General features: G+C 30.8%; 2 protein-coding genes across 2 annotated transcripts in view; one reads left to right on the top strand and one right to left on the bottom strand.

Moving 5' to 3' along the window:
* Nucleotides 1-2,340: 2,340 nt before the first annotated feature.
* LOC134698356 (ATP-binding cassette sub-family D member 3-like) overlaps nt 2,341-23,150 on the bottom strand; it is a 49,736-nt gene continuing 28,926 nt past the window's right edge. The window contains exons 19-27 of the mRNA XM_063560486.1: nt 20,997-21,060; nt 20,422-20,499; nt 7,796-7,861; nt 7,037-7,150; nt 6,789-6,839; nt 6,323-6,367; nt 5,143-5,247; nt 3,694-3,750; nt 2,341-3,090 (exon numbers count right to left, since the gene is read on the bottom strand). Coding sequence (XP_063416556.1) covers nt 3,013-3,090; nt 3,694-3,750; nt 5,143-5,247; nt 6,323-6,367; nt 6,789-6,839; nt 7,037-7,150; nt 7,796-7,861; nt 20,422-20,499; nt 20,997-21,060 — 658 coding nt within the window. The 3' untranslated portion in view covers nt 2,341-3,012. The remainder of the gene's footprint in view (nt 3,091-3,693; nt 3,751-5,142; nt 5,248-6,322; nt 6,368-6,788; nt 6,840-7,036; nt 7,151-7,795; nt 7,862-20,421; nt 20,500-20,996; nt 21,061-23,150) is intronic.
* LOC134698373 (uncharacterized) lies at nt 10,534-15,769 on the top strand. Its single transcript, XM_063560487.1, has 2 exons — nt 10,534-10,688; nt 13,791-15,769. Exon 2 carries the CDS (start codon nt 13,795-13,797, stop codon nt 15,469-15,471), a length of 1,677 nt encoding a protein of 558 aa, XP_063416557.1. The 5' UTR covers nt 10,534-10,688; nt 13,791-13,794; the 3' UTR covers nt 15,472-15,769.

Below are 23,150 nucleotides of genomic sequence, written 5' to 3'. Positions count from 1 at the left end.
GTATGATTGGACATCAGCATCAAGTCATTAGAGGTAATGTATCTTTACTCATCAGAGCCTCCTTGTATAGATTTAGATGGAACAAATCTGGAAATCTCTTGATGGTTCACTTACCTGAGAAGGAACATCTGAAGGAGAAGTAGACATTGACATCCAAGTCATGATAGAAAAGGCAAGAACAGTAGTTGTTAAGCTACTTCACATCTGTAAGTCTAACATCAATAAGATCACCAAACTGCTTTATGGGTCAAAATGCTGGAGAATCCCCAAAAAGGACACAAATAAGCTTCCCAGTTTTCACAGTACACAATTCTTAATAAAAGAGGGACGAAAGACACAGGGACAGTCAAACTTATAAAACTAAAACAAACTGACAACGCCATGGCTAAAAATGAAAAAGACAAACAAACAACAATAGTACACATGACACAACATAGAAAACTAAAGAACAAACAACACGAACCCCTCCAAAAAATAGGGGTGATCTCAGGCGCTCCAGAAGTGTAAGCAGATCCTGCTCCAATTGTGGCACCTGTCATGATGCTTAAGTGATAACAAAGTCTAATTCAGTAGTTCACATAATAAATGTTTCTCATCAAACTATTCACTCATAACACATTAGGGTCAAATTAGTCATAAAATCAATTGTTCTTCAACATTTCTCAATTTTTTAGAAGATTTTGAGTGTGTATACTTTAATTAAAGATTACTGTTTTGATCTGAAGTATACCTTTTTTACAAGTGATACAACAATATTATATGCACCTAATTCAGTAATGACAAAATGTATGGTATATTGAATATTGACCTTTTTTGCTAAACATCTGGATAATCCCTGTTTTGACATCACTTAAATAATATCAGAGTCATCAGTGCCACTTAAGTAGTTACATTTTCTGAAAGTTTCCCTTCGAAGTATAATAAAAATGTGAATTGCAAGGTTTTTATACGATTCTTTATTTGAATAGTTGATAGGACCAATGTAAATCAATTAAGACCACAAGCTACACTTGTCCTTTACATTATGTAAAAAGATGTATTAAAACGGATATAAAACTATTTTTATTAAAAATCATAAGCTTATTCAACTTGATACATCATTATCAGATGAGAAACAAACAGAATTGAAAAGATTGTTACTATTTGTTAAAATATAAAATCTAGTCAGAAATTCTGTTTTACATCAATTATCTACAACAATTACTTCTGTATAAACAATCTCTGTATATAACAATGTGTCCAATTATAAAATGTTATGATACAAAATCATCTCAAATATGAAAATATGAGAACTTACACATATTTTTGGTGGGCAGATTGTAAATATGAGAAGTTCACAAATATAAAAGGTGAGCAGATTGTGAATAAAAACATAAAGATCTTCCCAAGTAATTAGTTAATTTGTAAATGAAAATCTTACCCAAAAGTATGAAACTGTTAAATTGATGGTTGAGTATAATCCATTTTAGATGAATAAAAGTGTTCCCAATTATATTTTCTTTTATATAAGATTTTGGCTTATAATTTACTTTAAACTAACGTCAGAAACAGTAAGAAAAATACAAAATTAAAAAAATTAAAAAAATTATCATTATCACAAGTTTTATCTATAAATAAATTATATTATCTATTCTATGTCATCATAATTATCTACAAATTGTTTTTTAATCATATGTACATCCTGATAAAATAAAAACTTATCATTGTACAATAATGCAAGGATGTTTACACTATCTACAAATTACAACTTGTAAAAGCTATTGTACAATGTATACACAATTATATTATGACACTAAATATCACATCACTAATTGTACAAGTAATGAAACCTTGTATACATAATATACATCACATGACGATTTGTACAAGTAATGAAACATTGTATACAGAATATACATCACATCACGATTTGTACAAGTAATGAAACATTGTATACAGAATATACATCACATCACTATTTGTACAAGTAATGAAACATTGTATACAGAATATACATCACATCACTATTTGTACAAGTAATGAAACATTGTATACAGAATATACATCACATCACTATTTGTACAAGTAATGAAACATTGTATACAGAATATACATCACATCACTATTTGTACAAGTAATGAAACATTGTATACAGAATATACATCACATCACTATTTGTACAAGTAATGAAACATTGTATACAGAATATACATCACATCACTATTTGTACAAGTAATGAAACATTGTATACAGAATATACATCACATCACTATTTGTACAAGTAATGAAACATTGTATACAGAATATACATCACATCACTATTTGTACAAGTAATGAAACATTGTATACATGATTTGTACAAGTAATGAAACATTGTATACAGAATATACATCACATCACTATTTGTACAAGTAATGAAACATTGTATACAGAATATACATCACATCACTATTTGTACAAGTAATGAAACATTGTATACAGAATATACATCACATCACTATTTGTACAAGTAATGAAACATTGTATACAGAGTAATAGAACAATTTGTACCCTCACATAGAGTCTCTCCCAATATAAAGGGGGTACAGAGTTAATTTTTTTTACATATATTTCAATGGGTTAATATTTCATCAATGAGATGGGTTATACCTATTCACCTTCTGTTGAGTTGTCTTTAAAAACTGTGTTCTGTGCATACATGATTATATGAATAAGCTATAGAGCCAAACTTCTGTACCAAACTTAGTATGTTGATACCCCCTTCTCCCCAATGTGTACACAAACATCACTGTACAATTTGCACAGTTCATGGAACAATGTGTATACTAAATACATCACATTAAAGTTAATTGAACAATCTGAACAGTTCATTGAATAAGATCTATACAAAATACATCCCATCAAATGTTTTACAAGTTATTGAACAATGTGTACATTATATACATCGCAGTACAATTTGTACAAGTTGTTGTATATACATATTAATAAAATAAAATGTTTTCAGTTTTAAAAGTCCTATCATTAAAGCCTTTATCAAGATCCAAACTCTGTGGTATCAGATGTAATTGGTTTGAACTCATACGCTCCTCTACCATCCATCTGTAGGTAAAACTGAAATGGAAGAAAAACAATAACAATTAGGACACAGAAATCTTACAAATATTAAACCAAATGGTTAATTCTGTATTCGGTATTTTTGTGATTTCACTTTTTTTTTATCCAGAAAACTGAATATTTGTACATGAGGTTCACTATATAATTAAAAGGAATTCCAGTTTATGTGTATTGAACTTCATGAAGAAATTTTTAAATTTAATTTTATTGACCAATATCACATTGAATCATAGTTAAATCAATGACAAGAAAACTAATATGTCTTTTTGCTGAAAATGTGCATATTAGCAGTCTTTTCATGATGTCACAAATATCAAACATTTTTAATCTACCACAAATATCCAATGAAAATTTCCATTTACTTTTTGGACTGCCTACACAATGATCAATCTAGTTATCAAACTCTCACAAAGATGAGCAGAACTTTTAGTTCATTTTATTAAATGATTTTACATCCCATATTATTCTTTAACACTATAAAGTATTTAATAGTTAGGGTTATTGTTCATGGTTAAATAGGAATTAGAATAATATTTAAGAAGTGATAGTTACAGTAAAACCATTATCAACAATGTCACAGTTAAAGAGTAATAAACAAACCTCATGATGTTTCCATAATGATTTTCTGTGTGATACTGTAAACAATGTTATTCCAACCTATAAATAGAATACACATATTATTATGATACTGAAAACAATGTTATTCCAACCTATAAATATAATACACATATTATCATGATACTGTAAACAATGTTATTCAAACCTATAAATATAATACACATATTATTATGATACTGTAAACAATGTTATTCAAACCTATAAATATAATACACATATTATTATTATGATACTGAAAACAATGTTATTCCAACCTATAAATATAATACACATATTATTATGATACTGTAAACAATGTTATTCAAACCTATAAATATAATACACATATTATTATTATGATACTGAAAACAATGTTATTCCAACCTATAAATATAATACACATATTATTATGATACTGTAAACAATGTTATTCAAACCTATAAATATAATACACATATTATTATTATGATACTGAAAACAATGTTATTCCAACCTATAAATATAATACACATATTATTATGATACTGTAAACAATGTTATTCAAACCTATAAATATAATACACATATTATTATTATGATACTGAAAACAATGTTATTCCAACCTATAAATATAATACACATATTATTATGATACTGTAAACAATGTTATTCAAACCTATAAATATAATACACATATTATTATTATGATACTGAAAACAATGTTATTCCAACCTATAAATATAATACACATATTATGATAACAGGAATCCCACATGTTAATGTGTTAAATTTCAATACCAAGTAACATCAGAGTACCATGAATTCATCCTTATTCATTGGATACCTATTTGCAGATTAAGGGGGTAATCATTTTAAATGTTTAGCCAATTACAAATTTTCTATCACCATGATAAACTTGCATGTCTAATGAGTCCTCACTCCATGTTAATACTACTGATTATCTCCCTTTGTACAATGAAGTGTATATATATAACAGTCTTCCTCAAGGTTGATGGTTAAAATGTATCTGTTTATAGAGTCTTATACAAAAAGCTAATTCAACCTAAAGGAATTTTCTAAAAAATTTAGTCCTGGTATTTATGATGAGTCTATTTCTAAGAAATAATAAAAAAAAAATTGTAGGAATTTAATTAGAATATATTACAGTCATATGTCATACTTTTTGTAAATGCTATTTTTAATAAAACAAATGATGTTGAAAGTTAAATTATTCTTCTACTTATTGGTTATAATGTCTCCTTATTATCTCCCCTCTCTTTTAGAACATTGATTGTGTTGTAGACTGTGAACATTTTACTGAGATCTTTGACCACGTTTGTGTATTGACAATTATTAAATTAACTGACTTAATAATACCTATTGTAGGTTCAAACTGAAATCTATCAAATATCAATGTAAATTTCTTGCATCAGGTAGAACTAAAGACCTTAATCTCTAAGATAAATAACTTACCTCTCTACAATACTGATAAATAAAACCTTCTACATCCACACTGACCGCACTCGTGCATTCATCTAGGATAGCGAACTGTGGCTTATGGTAAAGTAATCTGGCCATCTACAAGTAAAGATCCATTAACAATGGTGAACAAATACAATACACTATGATTTATATTCTACAATTAGATAATTTACACAAATTTTCTATAACTCTATCTCATGAAAGCCTTTTAAGAATCAATATTTTATAATAACTATGAGTAGGAATGACATAAATGACACTCCTTGCAAAACAAGCTTTAAACAGTTATAAGTGTTGAAATTTTTAAAGTCCAAAGCCTGATTTTTTTTAAAATAAATGAATGGAGCGGAACCAAACAAATGTACAGTCATAGCCTCCGACTCGTAGGACAAAAGTGAGTTCTCACTCAAATAATTCTCCAATCTTTTCAACTAAAAACAATATTTTTTCAAAAGTTATCACCAAGTAAATATATGAGCGATTTTTGTAAAATAGATACCATAAGATGTAGAAATGTCTGAAGTTTTTTGTTTTTTTGTCCATAATTTTGGTTCGGTTTAATTCATTATCTAATGGGTTAAACACAGATGCAAATTTTTATGATTTTAATTTGGTCAGAATACATAGCAAACTTTTCAAGAAACATTTTTTTTTCGTATTCACCTCATCAGAAATTTAATATAAGTATGAATAATAAAATGGCCAAATAAACAATAAAACTTCAGACATTTCTAAATCTTATGGCATCTGTTTTATAAAAGTAGCTCAAAGATTTATTTGATGATAATTTTTTTTTGATTTTAGTTGAAATAATAAAACAGTTTTTAAGTGGTAACTAACTTTTGTCCAACAACTGTAAAATTGATCTGTAACCCATCATAGTAGACTCACATACTACAAATCAGCTAAATAAATGAAGGCATTTAGAAGGAAAGTCTATATAGCTGTTTGTTGTGGGATAAGGGTACCATTAAATAGCTCCAAACTAAGAAAATGGGATGTAAAAAAAAATCTTATTAGCAAAGTTCTATGTCATTCTTCAGTTAACATTCTGCTACTATGGTCTCAAAAATATCATTAATATTGATTTGTTAAAGATCATCATATCGAAAAATAAACACAATGAATAATAAATCACTTTAAAAATTTAACTGAGTACGTCTGTACTTACTGCAACTCTTTGTTTCTCTCCACCACTCAACACATCCATCCAATCCTGTAAACACAACAACTAGTTTATAACCTAATATTGGAAAATAAACTTATCTAAAACCTTAGATGTGGAATAAGTTCTTATTAAAAACTTTATATGTGGAATACGTTCTTATTAAAACCTTATATGTGGAATAAACTTCATATCAAAAACCTTAGATGTGATAAATTATCAAACTCATTTAAAAAAACCTTTAAACTTGGAATGAGTATTCAAACTAGTTAAAAAAAATTCTAAAACATATAGATAGGAAAGCTGTGTTACAGAAGAATAGTTGCTTAAGAATGTTTTATTGGAAAAGCAAAACATTTCACAACATTGTGCATTTTTTTTATAAGAAATTTATGATAAAAAATCCTTTCATGCCCTTGACTCAAGGAAAAGCAAAAGAAGAAAAGTTATAAATAAATCTGTCAACACTTACCTGAACAGAATCCCAGCCCCCTTCTCTTTCCAGGATGTACTCCAGCTGTACCTATAAAGATTTAATTCAATTACAACAAGGGTAAAACAGAATGCCCCCTCTGCTATTGCTGGGGCATAAAAAGCCAATTGAAGGGGGCATAAAAACCTTTTTCATATAAATATAATGAATATTTTTTAGCAAACTAATCCATTAACCTTTTAAAGAGAAGTCTTCCATGTTTCAAAGTAAGAGAAATTAGTGAATACCTTTTTAAGAATATCTTCTAACTGAACATCTCTTATTCCTTTCTTTAATTGGCTGTCTCTGCTATCAGGGTATATAACTTGATCTCTCAATGTCCCCACAGTCATATACGGCCTCTGTAGGAAGAACAAAATGATCCTATTGATAAGTTTGCAATGGTTTTCATACATATGAACCATACATTAACAAGTTTGATATGCAAAACTTTCCAAGTCAATAAACCATGATGGGATGTGCCAATACTAAAATAACTTATGGTTTCTTGTTTTCCTTAACTGTTTTTATCATTGCTAACATACTACTGTTGTATTTTTCAATATTTCTAATTAAAGTATTACATAAGTTTCTGAATGTTCAGTAACCATGACCAAGAAAGCAAGGATATACATGCAAATGTAAAGTGCAAATACTATTACAACTATATACCAGATATCATGGACTTACCATTGTATAGTAGTTCCACTTTAAATCACAAAATTTAACATGATACACCTATGCAAACGTTTTAAAATCTATAAGGCAGGTCCATATATTGTCATTGAAAATAAGATGTGCTGATAATTTAGGAGCAATAACGCATTAATGATTTTTTTGACAATTTTTTTAAAATGGCCATGTTGATCGGCAGACCAGATCGTAGGAAATTCTTTAGTAAAGTTAACCGATGACAAAACAGGCTGCGGATAGAAGATGGAGATTAAAGATGGACAAAGTTGCCAAAGTTTTACTAGTACAAGAACAAAACCGATTAAATGACTTACCTGAGGAACATAGAATAATTTCCCTTTTTCTGGCTTTGTCATTGTGCCACCAAATAATGGCCATAACTACAATAGAAATATTGTGAGAGAGATGATATTAAATTGGTTATTATGTCAATTAAGAAATAATTCATGGGGGCTTGAATATATCTTGATTTTACCACGGGTTGGACCTTTATGACAAATATTTTACCCTGAGCGAAAGCGAGGGGTAAAATATCGGCATAAAGGGACAACCCGTGGTAAAATCTAGATATATTCAATCCCCCATGAATTATTTCGATTCTAATAGGACAAATACGGCAATTCTTTTGGATCGAATTAGCGCTCTAGGTGGAGGCAAATATTTGCCGTTCCCATAAATAAACGCACTATAAGATTGGCGTAAAAGAACGGAGCAAACAGAATTAGTGACATGCTTAAACTATTAACAATAACGTATTTAGATAGTTTTGGATGAATTTAAACATGATTATTTAATCATATGTTTTATATGTTTTAAAAAATTGCTTATATCCCATTTTAGCATCGTTTGTTTACGTTTCTTTGTTGTGATGATTTTCCGTTTCACAAGCATTTATTTTCCCGTAAATTACTTATATTCTGACGTCATTGTTCTATGACGTTGAGTCGCTCATTCATAAAAAAAACATATGACGTTGGGGTACAATGGGAACAGCCTATGAAATATATTCATATTTTACCACGGGTGTGTACTCAAAGCGTTTGAAGGACGTCATGTTAGAATGGCAAATAAAACATATAAATGAATACTAGAAAAATGTTGATAATATGAATATAACCCCTGCCTTGTAATAGACCAACATACAGATTATTAACATGCTACTTGTAATAGACCAACAAACAGAGACAGATTATTAACATGCTACTTGTAATAGACCAACAAACAGAGACAGATTATTAACATGCTACTTGTAATAGACCAACAAACAGAGACAGATTATTAACATGCTACTTGTAATAGATCAACAAACAGAGACAGATTATTAACATGCTACTTGTAATAGACCAACATACAGATTATTAACATGCTACTTGTAATAGACCAACAAACAGAGACATATTATTAACATGCTACTTGTAATAGACCAACAAACAGAGACAGATTATTAACATGCTACTTGTAATAGACCAACAAACAGAGACAGATTATTAACATGCTACCTGTAATAGATCAACAAACAGAGACAGATTATTAACATGCTTCTTGTAATAGACCAACAAACAGAGACAGATTATTAATATGCTACTTGTAATAGACCAACAAACAGAGACAGATTATTAATATGCTACTTGTAATAGACCAACATACAGAGATAGATTATTAACATGCTACTTGTAATAGACCAACAAACAGAGGCAGATTATTAATATGCTACTTGTAATAGACCAACAAACAGAGATAGATTATTAATATGCTACTTGTAATAGACCAACAAACAGAGACAGATTATTAACATGCTACTTGTAATAGACCAACATACAGATTATTAACATGCTACTTGTAATAGACCAACAAACAGAGACAGATTATTAACATGCTACTTGTTATAGACCAACAAACAGAGACAGATTATTAACATGCTAATTGTAATAGACCAACAAACAGAGACAGATTATTAACATGCTACTTGTAATAGACCAACAAACAGAGACAGATTATTAACATGCTAATTGTAATAGACCAACAAACAGAGACAGATTATTAACATGCTACTTGTAATAGACCAACAAACAGAGACAGATTATTAACATGCTACTTGTAATAGACCAACAAACAGAGACAGATTATTAACATGCTAATTGTAATAGACCAACAAACAGAGACAGATTATTAACATGCTACTTGTAATAGACCAACAAACAGAGACAGATTATTAACATGCTACTTGTAATAGACCAACAAACAGAGACAGATTATTAATATGCTACTTGTAATAGACCAACAAACAGAGACAGATTATTAACATGCTACTTGTAATAGACCAACAAACAGAGACAGATTATTAACATGCTACTTGTAATAGACCAACAAACAGAGACAGATTATTAATATGCTACTTGTAATAGACCAACAAACAGAGACAGATTATTAACATGCTAGTTTACAAGGGAATAGCATTAAAAGACATGTTGTTCCAACCCTCAGCTGACCAAAGTCCATACAATTAGGACAGCATATTTAATTTTGTGATGTGTTGTTGTTGGAAGGTGTCACAGCAAAAACTTCAATAATGACTTTCAAGATGTCATAATTATTTAGACTTATCTAGATAAATTGCCTCTGCCTATTTTAGAAGTGAAAGTACCAATTTTCTAACTAGCTACACTGGGATTGCATAAATCGTCACCCACATTGTAGGCAAACACCTGATCAAAAGACAAGTAAGTCAGTTTTATGTATATAATATGAACGTTATACCAACTATACTGAGGTACATTTCTGAATTAATGTTTTATATGGATGACAAAACAAAACAGAAATGATCTGAAGTACCTTTAATATGTTTTATAAACTTGATGATCAATAATTCTAAAATAATGGTAGACATTCAACTGTGACAATTGTACAACATTAATTGTCATATAAATATTATATACAAAATTGACATAGATTTTCTGAGGTAAACAATTTAAATGCCTGCATTATGATATGTCTGATAACACATTAACATGGTTATTGACCTATGTCATATTATCTGGGTCAGGTATTTAAATATCTATTGGTTACTTTGATCAGGATTCAACATGTTCTAATTAACTTCCTGGTCGGCTGATATTTTGTGTCAAACATTTTAACTGCCATACACACAATGGGAGCTATATTCAAATAAGATGATTTAATATAAAGAACAGATTTGTTTGTAAACAGGTATGATGATCTTTTCACATACACATGGACAAATATTAAACAATGTCTTTAGACCTTTCAACTTCATTAACCTCTAAAGGAAATGAAGGATGTAACATTAAAATTACAAATACATTTCTAATTTACGGATAGGGATGATCAAGTTTTGTTTTATGAAGTTCAAATTAAAACTTGTTCCAAAATTGAGTGTAAAATAATGAGAAACACCAAAATTATCTTGTTTTAAAAGATTTGGGCGAAAAAGTCAAGAAAATATTATGAGTTGAAATTAATCAATTGTTTGCCTATCTATGTCCAAATCATGTACAATCTAATTGCGTATTTGTATTTTTGATGAGGTTACCATATAGCAATTATTCTACAATTAAGAATCCATTTCTAACCTAAAAAATCAGGAAAATTTCAAGTTGACATCGATCATATGGTAGAGGAAAAGTTGTGTGAGGTCCCTCTGTTGTGCATTTTCTCTAGATTGAACCTGTAAGACCACTTGTTTTATGACACCACTTTTTGGTCCCCCTTCAGTGGTATCGTAAAAAAGTTTGTGACTTATATCTTGTATTTGTTGATGGTCATGGCATCCAATAAACTTATACCTTGTGGACCTGCCCATAAGGTTAAATAACTTATATTTTATATAAATTTAGGGTCATGGCATCCAATAAACTTATACCTTGTGGACCTGCCCATAAGGTTAAATAACTTATATTTTGTATAAATTTAGGGTCATGGCATCCAATAGACCTATACCTTGTGGACCTGCCCATAAGGTTAAATAACTTATATTTTATATAAATTTAGGGTCATGGCATCCAATAAACTTATACCTTGTGGACCTGCCCATAAGGTTAAATAACTTATATTTTATATAAATTTAGGGTCATGGCATCCAATAGACCTATACCTTGTGGACCTGCCCATAAGGTTAAATAACTTATATTTCATATAAATTTAGGGTCATGGCATCCAATAGACCTATACCTTGTGGACCTGCCCATAAGGTTAAATAACTTATATTTTATATAAATTTAGGGTCATGGCATCCAATAAACTTATACCTTGTGGACCTGCCCATAAGGTTAAATAACTTATATTTTATATAAATTTAGGGTCATGGCATCCAATAAACTTATACCTTGTGGACCTGCCCATAAGGTTAAATAACTTATATTTTGTATAAATTTAGGGTCATGGCATCCAATAGACCTATACCTTGTGGACCTGCCCATAAGGTTAAATAACTTATATTTTATATAAATTTAGGGTCATGGCATCCAATAAACTTATACCTTGTGGACCTGCCCATAAGGTTAAATAACTTATATTTCATATAAATTTAGGGTCATGGCATCCAATAGACCTATACCTTGTGGACCTGCCCATAAGGTTAAATAACTTATATTTTATATAAATTTAGGGTCATGGCATCCAATAGACCTATACCTTGTGGACCTGCCCATAAGGTTAAATAACTTATATTTCATATAAATTTAGGGTCATGGCATCCAATAGACCTATATCTTGTGGACCTGCCCATAAGGTTAAATAACATATATTTTATATAAATTTAGGGTCATGGCATCCAATAAACCTATACCTTGTGAACCTGCCCATAAGGTTAAATAACTTATATTTTGTACAAGTTGAGGGTCATGGCATCCAATAGACCTATACCTTGTGGACCTGCCCATAAGGTTAAATAACTTATATTTTGTACAAGTTGAGGGTCATGGCATCCAATAGACCTATACCTTGTGGACCTGCCCATAAGGTTAAATAACTTATATTTCATAAAAATTTAGGGTCATGGCATCCAATAGACCTATATCTTGTGGACCTGCCCATAAGGTTAAATAACATATATTTTGTACAAGTTGAGGGTCATGGCATCCAATAGACCTATACCTTGTGGACCTGCCCATAAGGTTAAATAACTTATATTTTGTACAAGTTGAGGATCATGGCATCCAATAGACCTATACCTTGTGGACCTGCCCATAAGGTTAAATAACTTATATTTTGTACAAGTTGAGGATCATGGCATCCAATAGACCTATACCTTGTGGACCTGCCCATAAGGTTAAATAACTTATATTTTGTATAAATTTAGGGTCATGGCATCCAATAGACCTATACCTTGTGGACCTGCCCATAAGGTTAAATAACTTATATTTTGTATAAATTTAGGGTCATGGCATCCAATAGACCTATACCTTGTGGACCTGCCCATAAGGTTAAATAACTTATATTTCATATAAATTTAGGGTCATGGCATCCAATAGACCTATACCTTGTGGACCTGCCCATAAGGTTAAATAACTTATATTTTGTATAAATTTAGGGTCATGGCATCCAATAAACTTATACCTTGTGGACCTGCCCATAAGGTTAAATAACTTATATTTTGTACAAGTTGAGGGTCATGGCATCCAATAGACCTATACCTTGTGGACCTGCCCATAAGGTTAAATAACTTATATTTTGTACAAGTTGAGGGTCATGGCATCCAATAAACTTATACCTTGTGGACCTGCCCATAAGGTTAAATAACTTATATTTTGTATAAATTTAGGGTAATGGCATCCAATAAACCATATGTGAGGGTACCCAAATTGCAACTATTTTGACAGTTTTAAACTAGTACATTTATTTATATTAAATATTACATTAAATATTTTGGACAATTGGATATAAGTCCATGCTTAATCATCATTTTCTAAGAAATGGATGCTTGTAACATATTGTATTTGCTAATTTTAAAAAGATGATGTTTTGATGACATTGCATGGTGACATTTCCGTACGTTTTGCTTTTTCTGTTAACACTTCATCTATTGATAAATACTGTGAACATTTTGTGTATATTTAAACTATGCTTACCTATGTTGAAAGATGTCTATAGTATAAATTATAAACATACAAATTGTGTAGTCTCAAGGAAATTTTGTAAGGTTTTAGCTTCTATTTATGCTAAATAGTTGCAATTTGGGTACTCTGTGCAATTTGGATATATCGTTAAGTTGTACTATGTGGACCTGCCCATTAAATTATCCTATACCATGTGTCCACCAGGCTAAATAACTTTTATCTTGTATATTTTAAGGGTCATGGCATCGAATAAGCCTATACCATGTGGACCTTGTCAAGAAGGAAACGTAAACACTAAAGCTGATATCTGGTGTTATAACTGTGATGAAGGATTATGCTCAACATGTTCTAGTCATCATAAAAAATCAAAAGGAACACGTGATCATAAAACTATTGATGTCAAAAGCTATAAACCCTCCATTGGAGCCATCAAAACAGAATGTGACAAACATGGTCAACAGCTTAACTTGTACTGTCCTAGTCATTTAATGCCTTGCTGTGATGAATGTATTTCCACCAATCATTCAAAATGCACAGGAATAAAAAGTTTAGCAGGTGTCGTGGAAAAAACAAGGATTGAAGGAACAAAAGACTCTGTAGAGAAAGACATCAAGTCCATCTTACATCTCTTGGATAAAATGGTAAATAATAAATCAACAAACATTCAAACAGCAGAACAACAATGTGAAGGCATTAAGGAATCAATTGTGAAAATAAGGAATCAAATGAATAAACATTTAGACCACCTAGAAAAGAGGTTATGCCAAGAAGTAGACATCATCTGGAATCAGGAAAAGTCAAACGCAACAGATTTAATAACTGAAATCAAAGAAAAAAAGAAAACGCTAAAAAAAGTTCATAAAAATTTACCAACAGTCACAACACATAGTTCAAAACTCCAATCATTTCTTGGTTTACATCAGATGGAACAACAAGTACATCAATGTCAACGATATGTTGATAATCTGGAAGATGATGAGAGGGCAAAAGAATTTAGCATCAAAATGAGGCAAAATGATGAGATAGAAAACATACTAAGCAAGTTAAAATCACTAAAATCTCTGGGAGAAGTAATGGTTGAAAGGACAGAAACAGGCTTTAGCAGAGAAACAAGTGTGAGGAGGAAAGCACAAGTAGAATCACAATCCAACATAAACAACATGACAATGAATATAGAGACAAAGATAAAGATCAACATGGGGAAGATGATTAGTGACATGATTTGTCTGATGGATGGAAGAGTTTTAGTAGTGAAACAGTGGGGTAAAGTTAACCTATTTACTTCTGATGGCAAACTACAGAAACAGTTACCTATACCTGGTGAACCCTACAGTGTTACACAGATCAATCAGAACACTATAGCCACAACTTATCCTAGTGAGAGAGCCATTAAAATCTTCAATATGGAGAATGAAACAGTGACCAAGGTTATCACATTAGACAAAGAATGCAGAGGTTTATCATTCTCCAATAATTCTCTGGCTGTAGGTTTGAGTGATGATGAAATCCGTATTATAGACTTGGAAGGAAATGCACTAAAGTCAATACAAGTAGAGAGTAAATCATACTTGAAGAACCTTGTTTACTGTAATGACAGAGTAATCTATAGTGACTGTAATGGTGGAGCAGTATACTGTGTAGATGAATCAGGTAAACAGATCTGGCAATATACACAGGATTTATCAGGACCAGAAGGACTTTGTATAGATACTTATGGTAACATTATTGTAACAGACTATTACTCTAAAAGAATAATAGTAATATCAAAAGATGGACAGAATAGTAAAGTACTGATTGGTAAAGAGGGTGGACTGGAGGATCCTCAGTGTATTTGTTTTAAACATAATGAGTCTTCAGGTTTTATTTGTGATTACAGTGGCACATACTTGACAACATTCAATTTATCTTCTGAATAAGGTTTCCATTGCAGAAAACTTTACTGTCTTATTATTCTAAATATTAATTAATCAATGTTATGTGACCTGCAATTTTTGGAAAATTTATTCTTATAGTTAATGCATAAAATAGTAAGAAGGGGATGAAATAACATGTTAAACAAATTTGGGGAATGAATTTTTAAGGAAAGTAGTGATTTGGTCCAGTTTAAAAAATGTCAAATATAAGTACATGAAGTATGACTGAAGCTTTCAAATGAACTACAGACCCCTTGACATTAAATTATCTATTTTTAGAGTTAGAGCCTAGATTTTTTTTTATAAAAACAAATAAATTCTGTGCAAATAATTGCTTTAAACTAAAAAACAAAAAAAAATATTCTAAACTTTTGATGTTTTTTAAGCAAGCCAAAATACTACTTTCACATAGAACATTGCAGAAATAGTTGTGATATTCTATTTATACAATTATAAATTCATTTTGGGACATCTGGTTCAAAATGGCAAAGTTATAATCCCTTATCATTATTTGTGTTATTAAGTCAGTTTTGGTAATTAGTTATCAATGGTACCAGGATTATAATTTAATACCCCAGAGGCTCATTTTGTGTACATAAGACTCATCAGTGACGCTCAGATTAAAATAGTTATAAAGCCAAACAAGTAAGAAGTTGAACATTGAGGACTTAAAATTATTCCATGATTCTTAAATGTGTTAAGTTAGGGGAGGGTTGGGATCCCGCTAACATTTTAACCCGCCACATTATTTATGTATGTGCCTGTCCCAAGTCAGGAGCCTGTAATTCAGTGGTTGTCGTTTGTTTATGTGTTACATATTTGTTTTTCGTTGATTTTTTTACATAAATAAGGCCGTTAGTTTTCTCGTTTGAATTGTTTTACATTGTCTTATCGGGCCTTTTATAGCTGGCTATGCGGTATTGGCTTTGCTCATTGTTGAAGGCCGTACAGTGACCTATAGTTGTTAATGTCTGTGTCATTTTGGTCTTTTGTTGATAGTTGTCTCATTGGCAATCATACCATATCTTCTTTTTTATATAAGCATAATTTATTTTCACAACCACCCCTGATCTATAAAGGTTTTTGCATCTAGGTATTTAAATCATCACTGACAACTTTTGGTAACTGAACATTCTGGATCATAGGTTGAGGTTAAGGGTTTCTCAAGGTTGTTAGGTATGAAAATGTTTTGATAATGCATCTAAAATATGCTGTTTTTGACACATTCCCCATTTTTATTCTCAATTTAAGCTTTGAAGCATAGATTGTACTGCTATAAAGGGATTTGTCTAACCTTTTAGTAAGTGAACCTTGTCCTTTAACCAGCCACTGGAAAAAGAGGGCATGTTGGAAAGAGGAAGAATTTTGCAGACCTATCCATCAAGTGTTTGAAGCGGCACTAGTTGTAAAATTCATGTTCAATTATATTAAAATTCTCATACTAAAAAGTATATCCAAACAAAGTCTAATGTAAAAATTTACGATGCATAAACTTGAAATATTGTATCAGCCTTTCCAGTGTATTTAAGTCTAGACCCCATCTAATTAACCATTGATGTTACCTTCCAAAGACTGCCAATGGTTATATAACCAGATCTAAACATAAACAAATATATAAATAGATAGAGAACTCATGCAACTGTATTTTTCTAGGTCTGTTTGATTTCATATAATAGATTAAAACAATATGTTAATAAAAAAAAATTCCTGTATAAGAACAAGTTTTTGTAGATCAAATCAGCCGACTAAATGGTTTACCCTTGTTTCACTTTCATTGTTGACATTCTTTTACTTACTGAACACAGACCGTTCATGCTAAGAGGTTCAATAGAGTTTCACATGAATATGGATTTAATAATAAGATCAAAATAATTAACTTTACAAGTGAATATTTCATTTAACAGTGTTCCAGCTAGGCCGTTTTCAGAGGGCGCGGCGCCCGCCCTTTCCCGAGTGGCGCCCTGTGCCCTTTTTACAGTTTCCAGGGCGCCCTGCCTTTTTTGAAGATCGATTGTATATTAATTTGTTCGTATTGATATGATACGCTAATTACTTTTTACCTGGGAAAAGTTTATGACTTTGTTTACGACCCCAAGCTAATCAACGGTTACAACTGGTGTCATAATCTGTTGTTATAGGTAATCCGTTAAATCGGATGGGTCATTAATGATCATCAACATTAATTCATTCAAATAGAATCGGTCAGTCGGCAATTATCTTTGAAGAAATCGATTCGTATAAGGTAGGGATTTTTAGCATTAAGTTGAAAGGTAGAAAAAGCGTCCCAAGCGGAGACTGTCGTGACCTAAAAAAAAATTTGTTAGCCACCTTCTTCTATTTATATGGATAGTCGACCTTGCATATGAACAACATGGGCACAATTTGCGATGTTTACCGTAGTTTCATGGAGGAAACGTAATGACAGAAAGTTGAAAACCATAATAAACTCGTTGAAGACATTGTTTTACTTGATTTCCATGAAATAAATAGAAAATTCAGACGTATTTGTCATTGACTGCCTTCATTTTTGATACGAAAATAACAAAATCGGCCGCCATATTGTGATCCTATTTACATCATATTTACGTACTGGTTATAATCCTCCAAAGAAGGAGCACACCCAAATAAAGAAGGATAACTCAATCTGATTTTTTTCCTAGCATTGAGTAACCCATTTACATATTCTAAAATATGTCTACATACTTCTTGCTTAAGAATATATATGTTTAGGTATTTATTTTGAGTTATGGGAAAAGTTAAAGAGGGTCTTAGTGGCAGTGTTGGTAGGGTGCCTTGGTCATCTTTTTCTGTATTCTTTATTTTTGATACAATTTTTCACTGTTGCTATATATATCCTAAAATTGTCCATTTACTGAGCACAGCTGTTTTGTGCTGTATTGCCATTAAGCACAGCAGGGGTAGAAAGGTGAAACTTGTAAAATGTGGCAGACTATAGAAACAGAATGAAACAGGTCACCTTTCAAAACATACTGCTACAACTATGCCAAACAATGATAAAAAAAACTTGTGTGACAAGCTGCTTGACAAGTTTTTCAGCCTAAAAAGTAGAAAGATAGAGTTCTATATGGGCTAATGATGTTGTTCTTGTATAACCTGTGATTCAACGAATAAACACAATGTTTTGATTAATATCTTTTATTAAAATATGCCCTTTTCATATTATCATTTCGCGCGTTAAATGCCCTTTTTCAGGATTGGCACCTCTGCCCTTTTGGAATCCTAGCTGGAACACTGCATTAGCAACATTTCTTTGTTACCTTTGGCATACTGAACCAAACTGGCTTCTTAGAGCAAATTTTTATTTCATCATTTCACTATATCTCGAAGCTAGTGCCCCTTTAAAATGCAGAGCATAGAACTTGTCTAATGAGAGGCATATAATTTAATGTACTGATTTCCACCAGACATGGCTGTGTTTTTTACCACCCAACAGCATTAAAGGGATTCTTTACTGAGTTTACTCTCTCAAGGATCTTGATAAGGGATAAATATATTTCTATATCCTAGTTAATCTCTGATTACAATGATCATCCTTCAGTTTAAATACATATACTGTAGTCCATTATTACAACAGTAACACTGCTTTAATAGAAACTTAGACTCTGTTCAAACTGTAAATAACAGCAGTACTAACATTTAAAGTTGTATTTCAATTGAAACAATCACTTCATCCATTTTTTTTTCAGCGTTTGTATCAACACATAAATTTGATTAAATACTATTAGTTACACAGTGTCCAATTGTCCTAATACGAGAATTTATCAGGTCAATAAAATCCATATAACGTGACGTGAAGCCAAACCCGATATGAATTTTATTGACCCGATAAATTCCGTATTAGGACAATTGAACACTGTGTAACGAATTTATCCTGATTTTGTTATTTACACATCATTATAATCAAATTCAATTTTAAGACAATATCACCAAATATATTATAGTTATTTAATCTGAAACTGTAAAATTTTTTAAATATAAGGACTATAAAGCAACTCATTTTAAAAAAAAATTTAACAGGTCAATGGTTTAAGGGAGATAATTCCAATTGAAGTAATAAATAAGGGAGACAATTCTGATTGACGTTATACAAAATTGTACTGAAATTTATTAGGACAATATCAGCCAATCAAATTGCGAGAAAATACTCTATACTGGGATAATTCTATTTATACACTGTGGTAACATATTCCTTGGTAATAATGTCAGATTGATCTAGCATTTTTACCTGTAGTGTGGATGCAGTTGTTCAGATTAGACTTATAGAGATCATTAAGATTAAAGATAATGTGAACACCAACTTATTTTTTTTAAATCGATTAACAAATTTCTAGCCTGACCAGGGTCCTGCTGTCCACAATATAATATGAAAGTAAAAACATAACTGAAAGAATTTTATACAACTCTTTAAGTTGTGCCATCAACTATTTTACCATTTCCGAGATTACTCTGACATCCGACGGCTGTTTAGCCAGACAAGCTGGGGCCGTGGGACGTCATAGATTGTTCCATATCAAACAAGCTATATGGAACAAGCTCTGACATCCCACAACCCCAGCTTGTCTGGCTAAACAGCCGTCGGACATCAGAGTAATCTCGGACTACTATTTTTACTAGAAACTGTCTCTGAAGCTGTCCCATAAAGCACTTTACATTGACAGAAGCAAAGATTAATTAGAAGTCATATCATGGTTAAGGGTTTCCTCAGGATATTTGTTCCAAAAGTCATCGTTGTTGCTAACCCATATTCCTGGGTGCTGCTACCCATTACCCTGGGCAATTTATACATACCAGGGGGTATCATCCACCTTATCTGTGTTTAGATGTATACTCAATAAAAGTTACATAATTTTGACTCACAATAGTGGAATTATTAAATAATTCGGTGAAGAAGTAATATTAAAGCTTCAGTGAGAATTATATATAAATGTTTACCTCACCAAGTGTCCTAAATAATGAACTTTTACCACATCCATTTGGTCCACATACCAATACATTCATACCAGATTTTACCTAAAAATATAACATTAATCATCTAGAACCTCAGTAGTATAATAATAAATAAATAGTAAAGGTTATATAGTTAGTAAGGTCCTCATATACAATGCCACCAGAAAAACAGAGAGAAGCTGGTAGCCACTGTTTACTATGTTAGAAAATATAACACTTTATAGCACAAAGCCGCCCATTCACCATATTTTCATGAAAAGGTCAATGTATTCCACAGACAGCTATCTAGATATCTTGTATTACTAGTGCAAAACTTAGGTAAAATTAAGGAAAATTCATAATCAATCTGTTTTAACAGAGCAATTTTAATTTCTACCACTTAAGGAGGAACTATAAATTTTGTGGATAGTTTTCTCATTGGCAATCATACCACATCTTCTTTTTTCTAATTGATAAGTTGCAAAGAAATATATTTTCAGTCATTTTGAGATTTGATAAGTTGCAAAGAAATATATTTTCAGTCATTTTGAGATTTTCAATGAAATCAGACTGAGCCTTACCTCAAAATCGAGTTCTTCTATTAAAACATCACCATTCGGAGTGACCAATGGTACTTTCTCAAATCTGAAAAAATAAACATGATAATACGAAAAGAACAGTGTTCAAATATTGGAATGACAACGCTGGTATACCCAAATGAAGGTTTATTTTTTCTTAAAAAACTAGTAATTACTATGTGAAATATGTTCTAGTTACTCCCCTTTGGACAATCGTTTGATATTCTCGCTTAACTGATTTTGATTTGTGTTCACTCCACCTTTAGTTTTAAGTGAATTCTTTTTCCTAGTCATTACATTAGAATTTGTTAGAGTAATCAGATGGAAAAAAATTCCACCCTCCCTCCCTTATTTTATTGTTTGAAAAATATTTTTTTATTTTATTTTATTTATTCTTATTTTTGCATATTTTGCATCAGTAATTTATGCAGTGGATATTTAATTTTTGTGATCCGCCATGTGTGTTATCCAAGAATAAGTATTAGTTTTTGTATATTTATTGGTATTTGTACTTTATATTATAGTAAAGACATGTATGTAAAGATTTATGTTTTCGACCAAATAAATTTATATTATCATTTCAGTCTTTTATGAAGCCAAAAGTAATTACATGGAAAACAGGATTGCAAAATTTTCTAACCTGGAAATACTGCCAATAATATCAGAATACAGAGAGTAATGTTTTCAAAAGCAAATTAACAAATATACCAGATTTTCAAACCTGGACTTTCAAAAAAGTCATTTTTTTAAAATATAGATTTCAGACATTTTCCTCAAATGAAAAAAAATAAAAATAAATTGCTGCTACATATTGTTTTTAATTTTAAAAGTATTCAATAAATTTTCATTAGCACCACCACCAGAATTCAATTGATTTTCCATAATAACATAAACTAGGGCATTAAAATTAATTACTTTTAGGTTTCAGATATTTTTTTTAGGTCAACAAACAAACAAATATATCCATGATAAAACTAATCAGAATGTGTAAAATGACTGCCATTTAATTAAACTATCTTAAAACTGGTCAAAGGGCATTAACTCTATAGGCATTTAGGTTGTGTAAATTTGTAGTAAATTTTTCACTTTTTTAGCTGTCAAATTTCCACAATTTCTGTGGCGTTTTGTAGTGCTGTACTAGATGGTTTCCCTGAATCAGTGGTTTTTACTTTTATTTATTACATAGTTGTGTATATTTTTTCACTGTTAACTTTATTCCATATGTAGATTCTGTTGTTGGGTTCTGTTCCCTATTTAACAGAGGGAAATGCTAACCTGGCTCTAACATAGTTAAATAATTATAAACTGTATCTATTAGTGTTATTTTGAATTTTGTATTTTTTGACAATTACTTGCAAAATTACATGCCAGTGCAAAGTTATTCTTACACATGTATACTAATGCCTTTGGATCAGTCTGAAAGTTTGGTTGGTAATAGCTCCTATTAGTGTTCCTCCTGCAGATCCCAGTGAGCTGTAGATTATTATTTATCATGTGTACTCTGGCTTTTATATTTTGATGCATAACTTTTTATTTGTGTTTGTAAATGCTTGAATTACTTTTAGTGCTTTCTATATAATAGCTATTGCATGAATGATAATTTATCTGCAATTAATGTTTGCTTTATATGATTTAATTTTGCTTATTAATTGCTGTACTTCATTACATTATTTATTTTGTATGATGTGCTTACTGTTATATTTGTTTTATGTATTGTGATTATCATATATGTATGTCAGATAAAAGCTCGTCAGTTAATAAATCTTTTATTTACTTATTTATTTTATTTAATAACTTGTGTTGTACATCACCAGTAAACAACACTTTCTTACAAATAACAGAACACATGCTTAGAATGAGAGAGTCTCTAAAATAGTATACTTGACTTTAGCAGTATATATTAAGCTTTGAGTTGCAACACTTAGTGAAAATGCTTGGTGATAATAATTTATGCACTTGACAATTAAACCAAGTATCCTATCCACAAACTGTTACATTGTTTGCAATGATAAGAAATAAACCATGAATGAATATGGAGTGCAATAGAATGCAGTGCACCACAGTGCTAGAAGCAATATTCTATTCAACTTTGTGGAAGTAATACACCTAGCTTTTGTATATAAAAATATATCATTGCATGTCATATGTTTATGAACA

This window comes from Mytilus trossulus, chromosome 1, assembly GCF_036588685.1.
Source record: "Mytilus trossulus isolate FHL-02 chromosome 1, PNRI_Mtr1.1.1.hap1, whole genome shotgun sequence".
Taxonomy (NCBI): domain Eukaryota; kingdom Metazoa; phylum Mollusca; class Bivalvia; order Mytilida; family Mytilidae; genus Mytilus; species Mytilus trossulus.
This window is presented reverse-complemented; position numbering and strand designations above follow the sequence as displayed.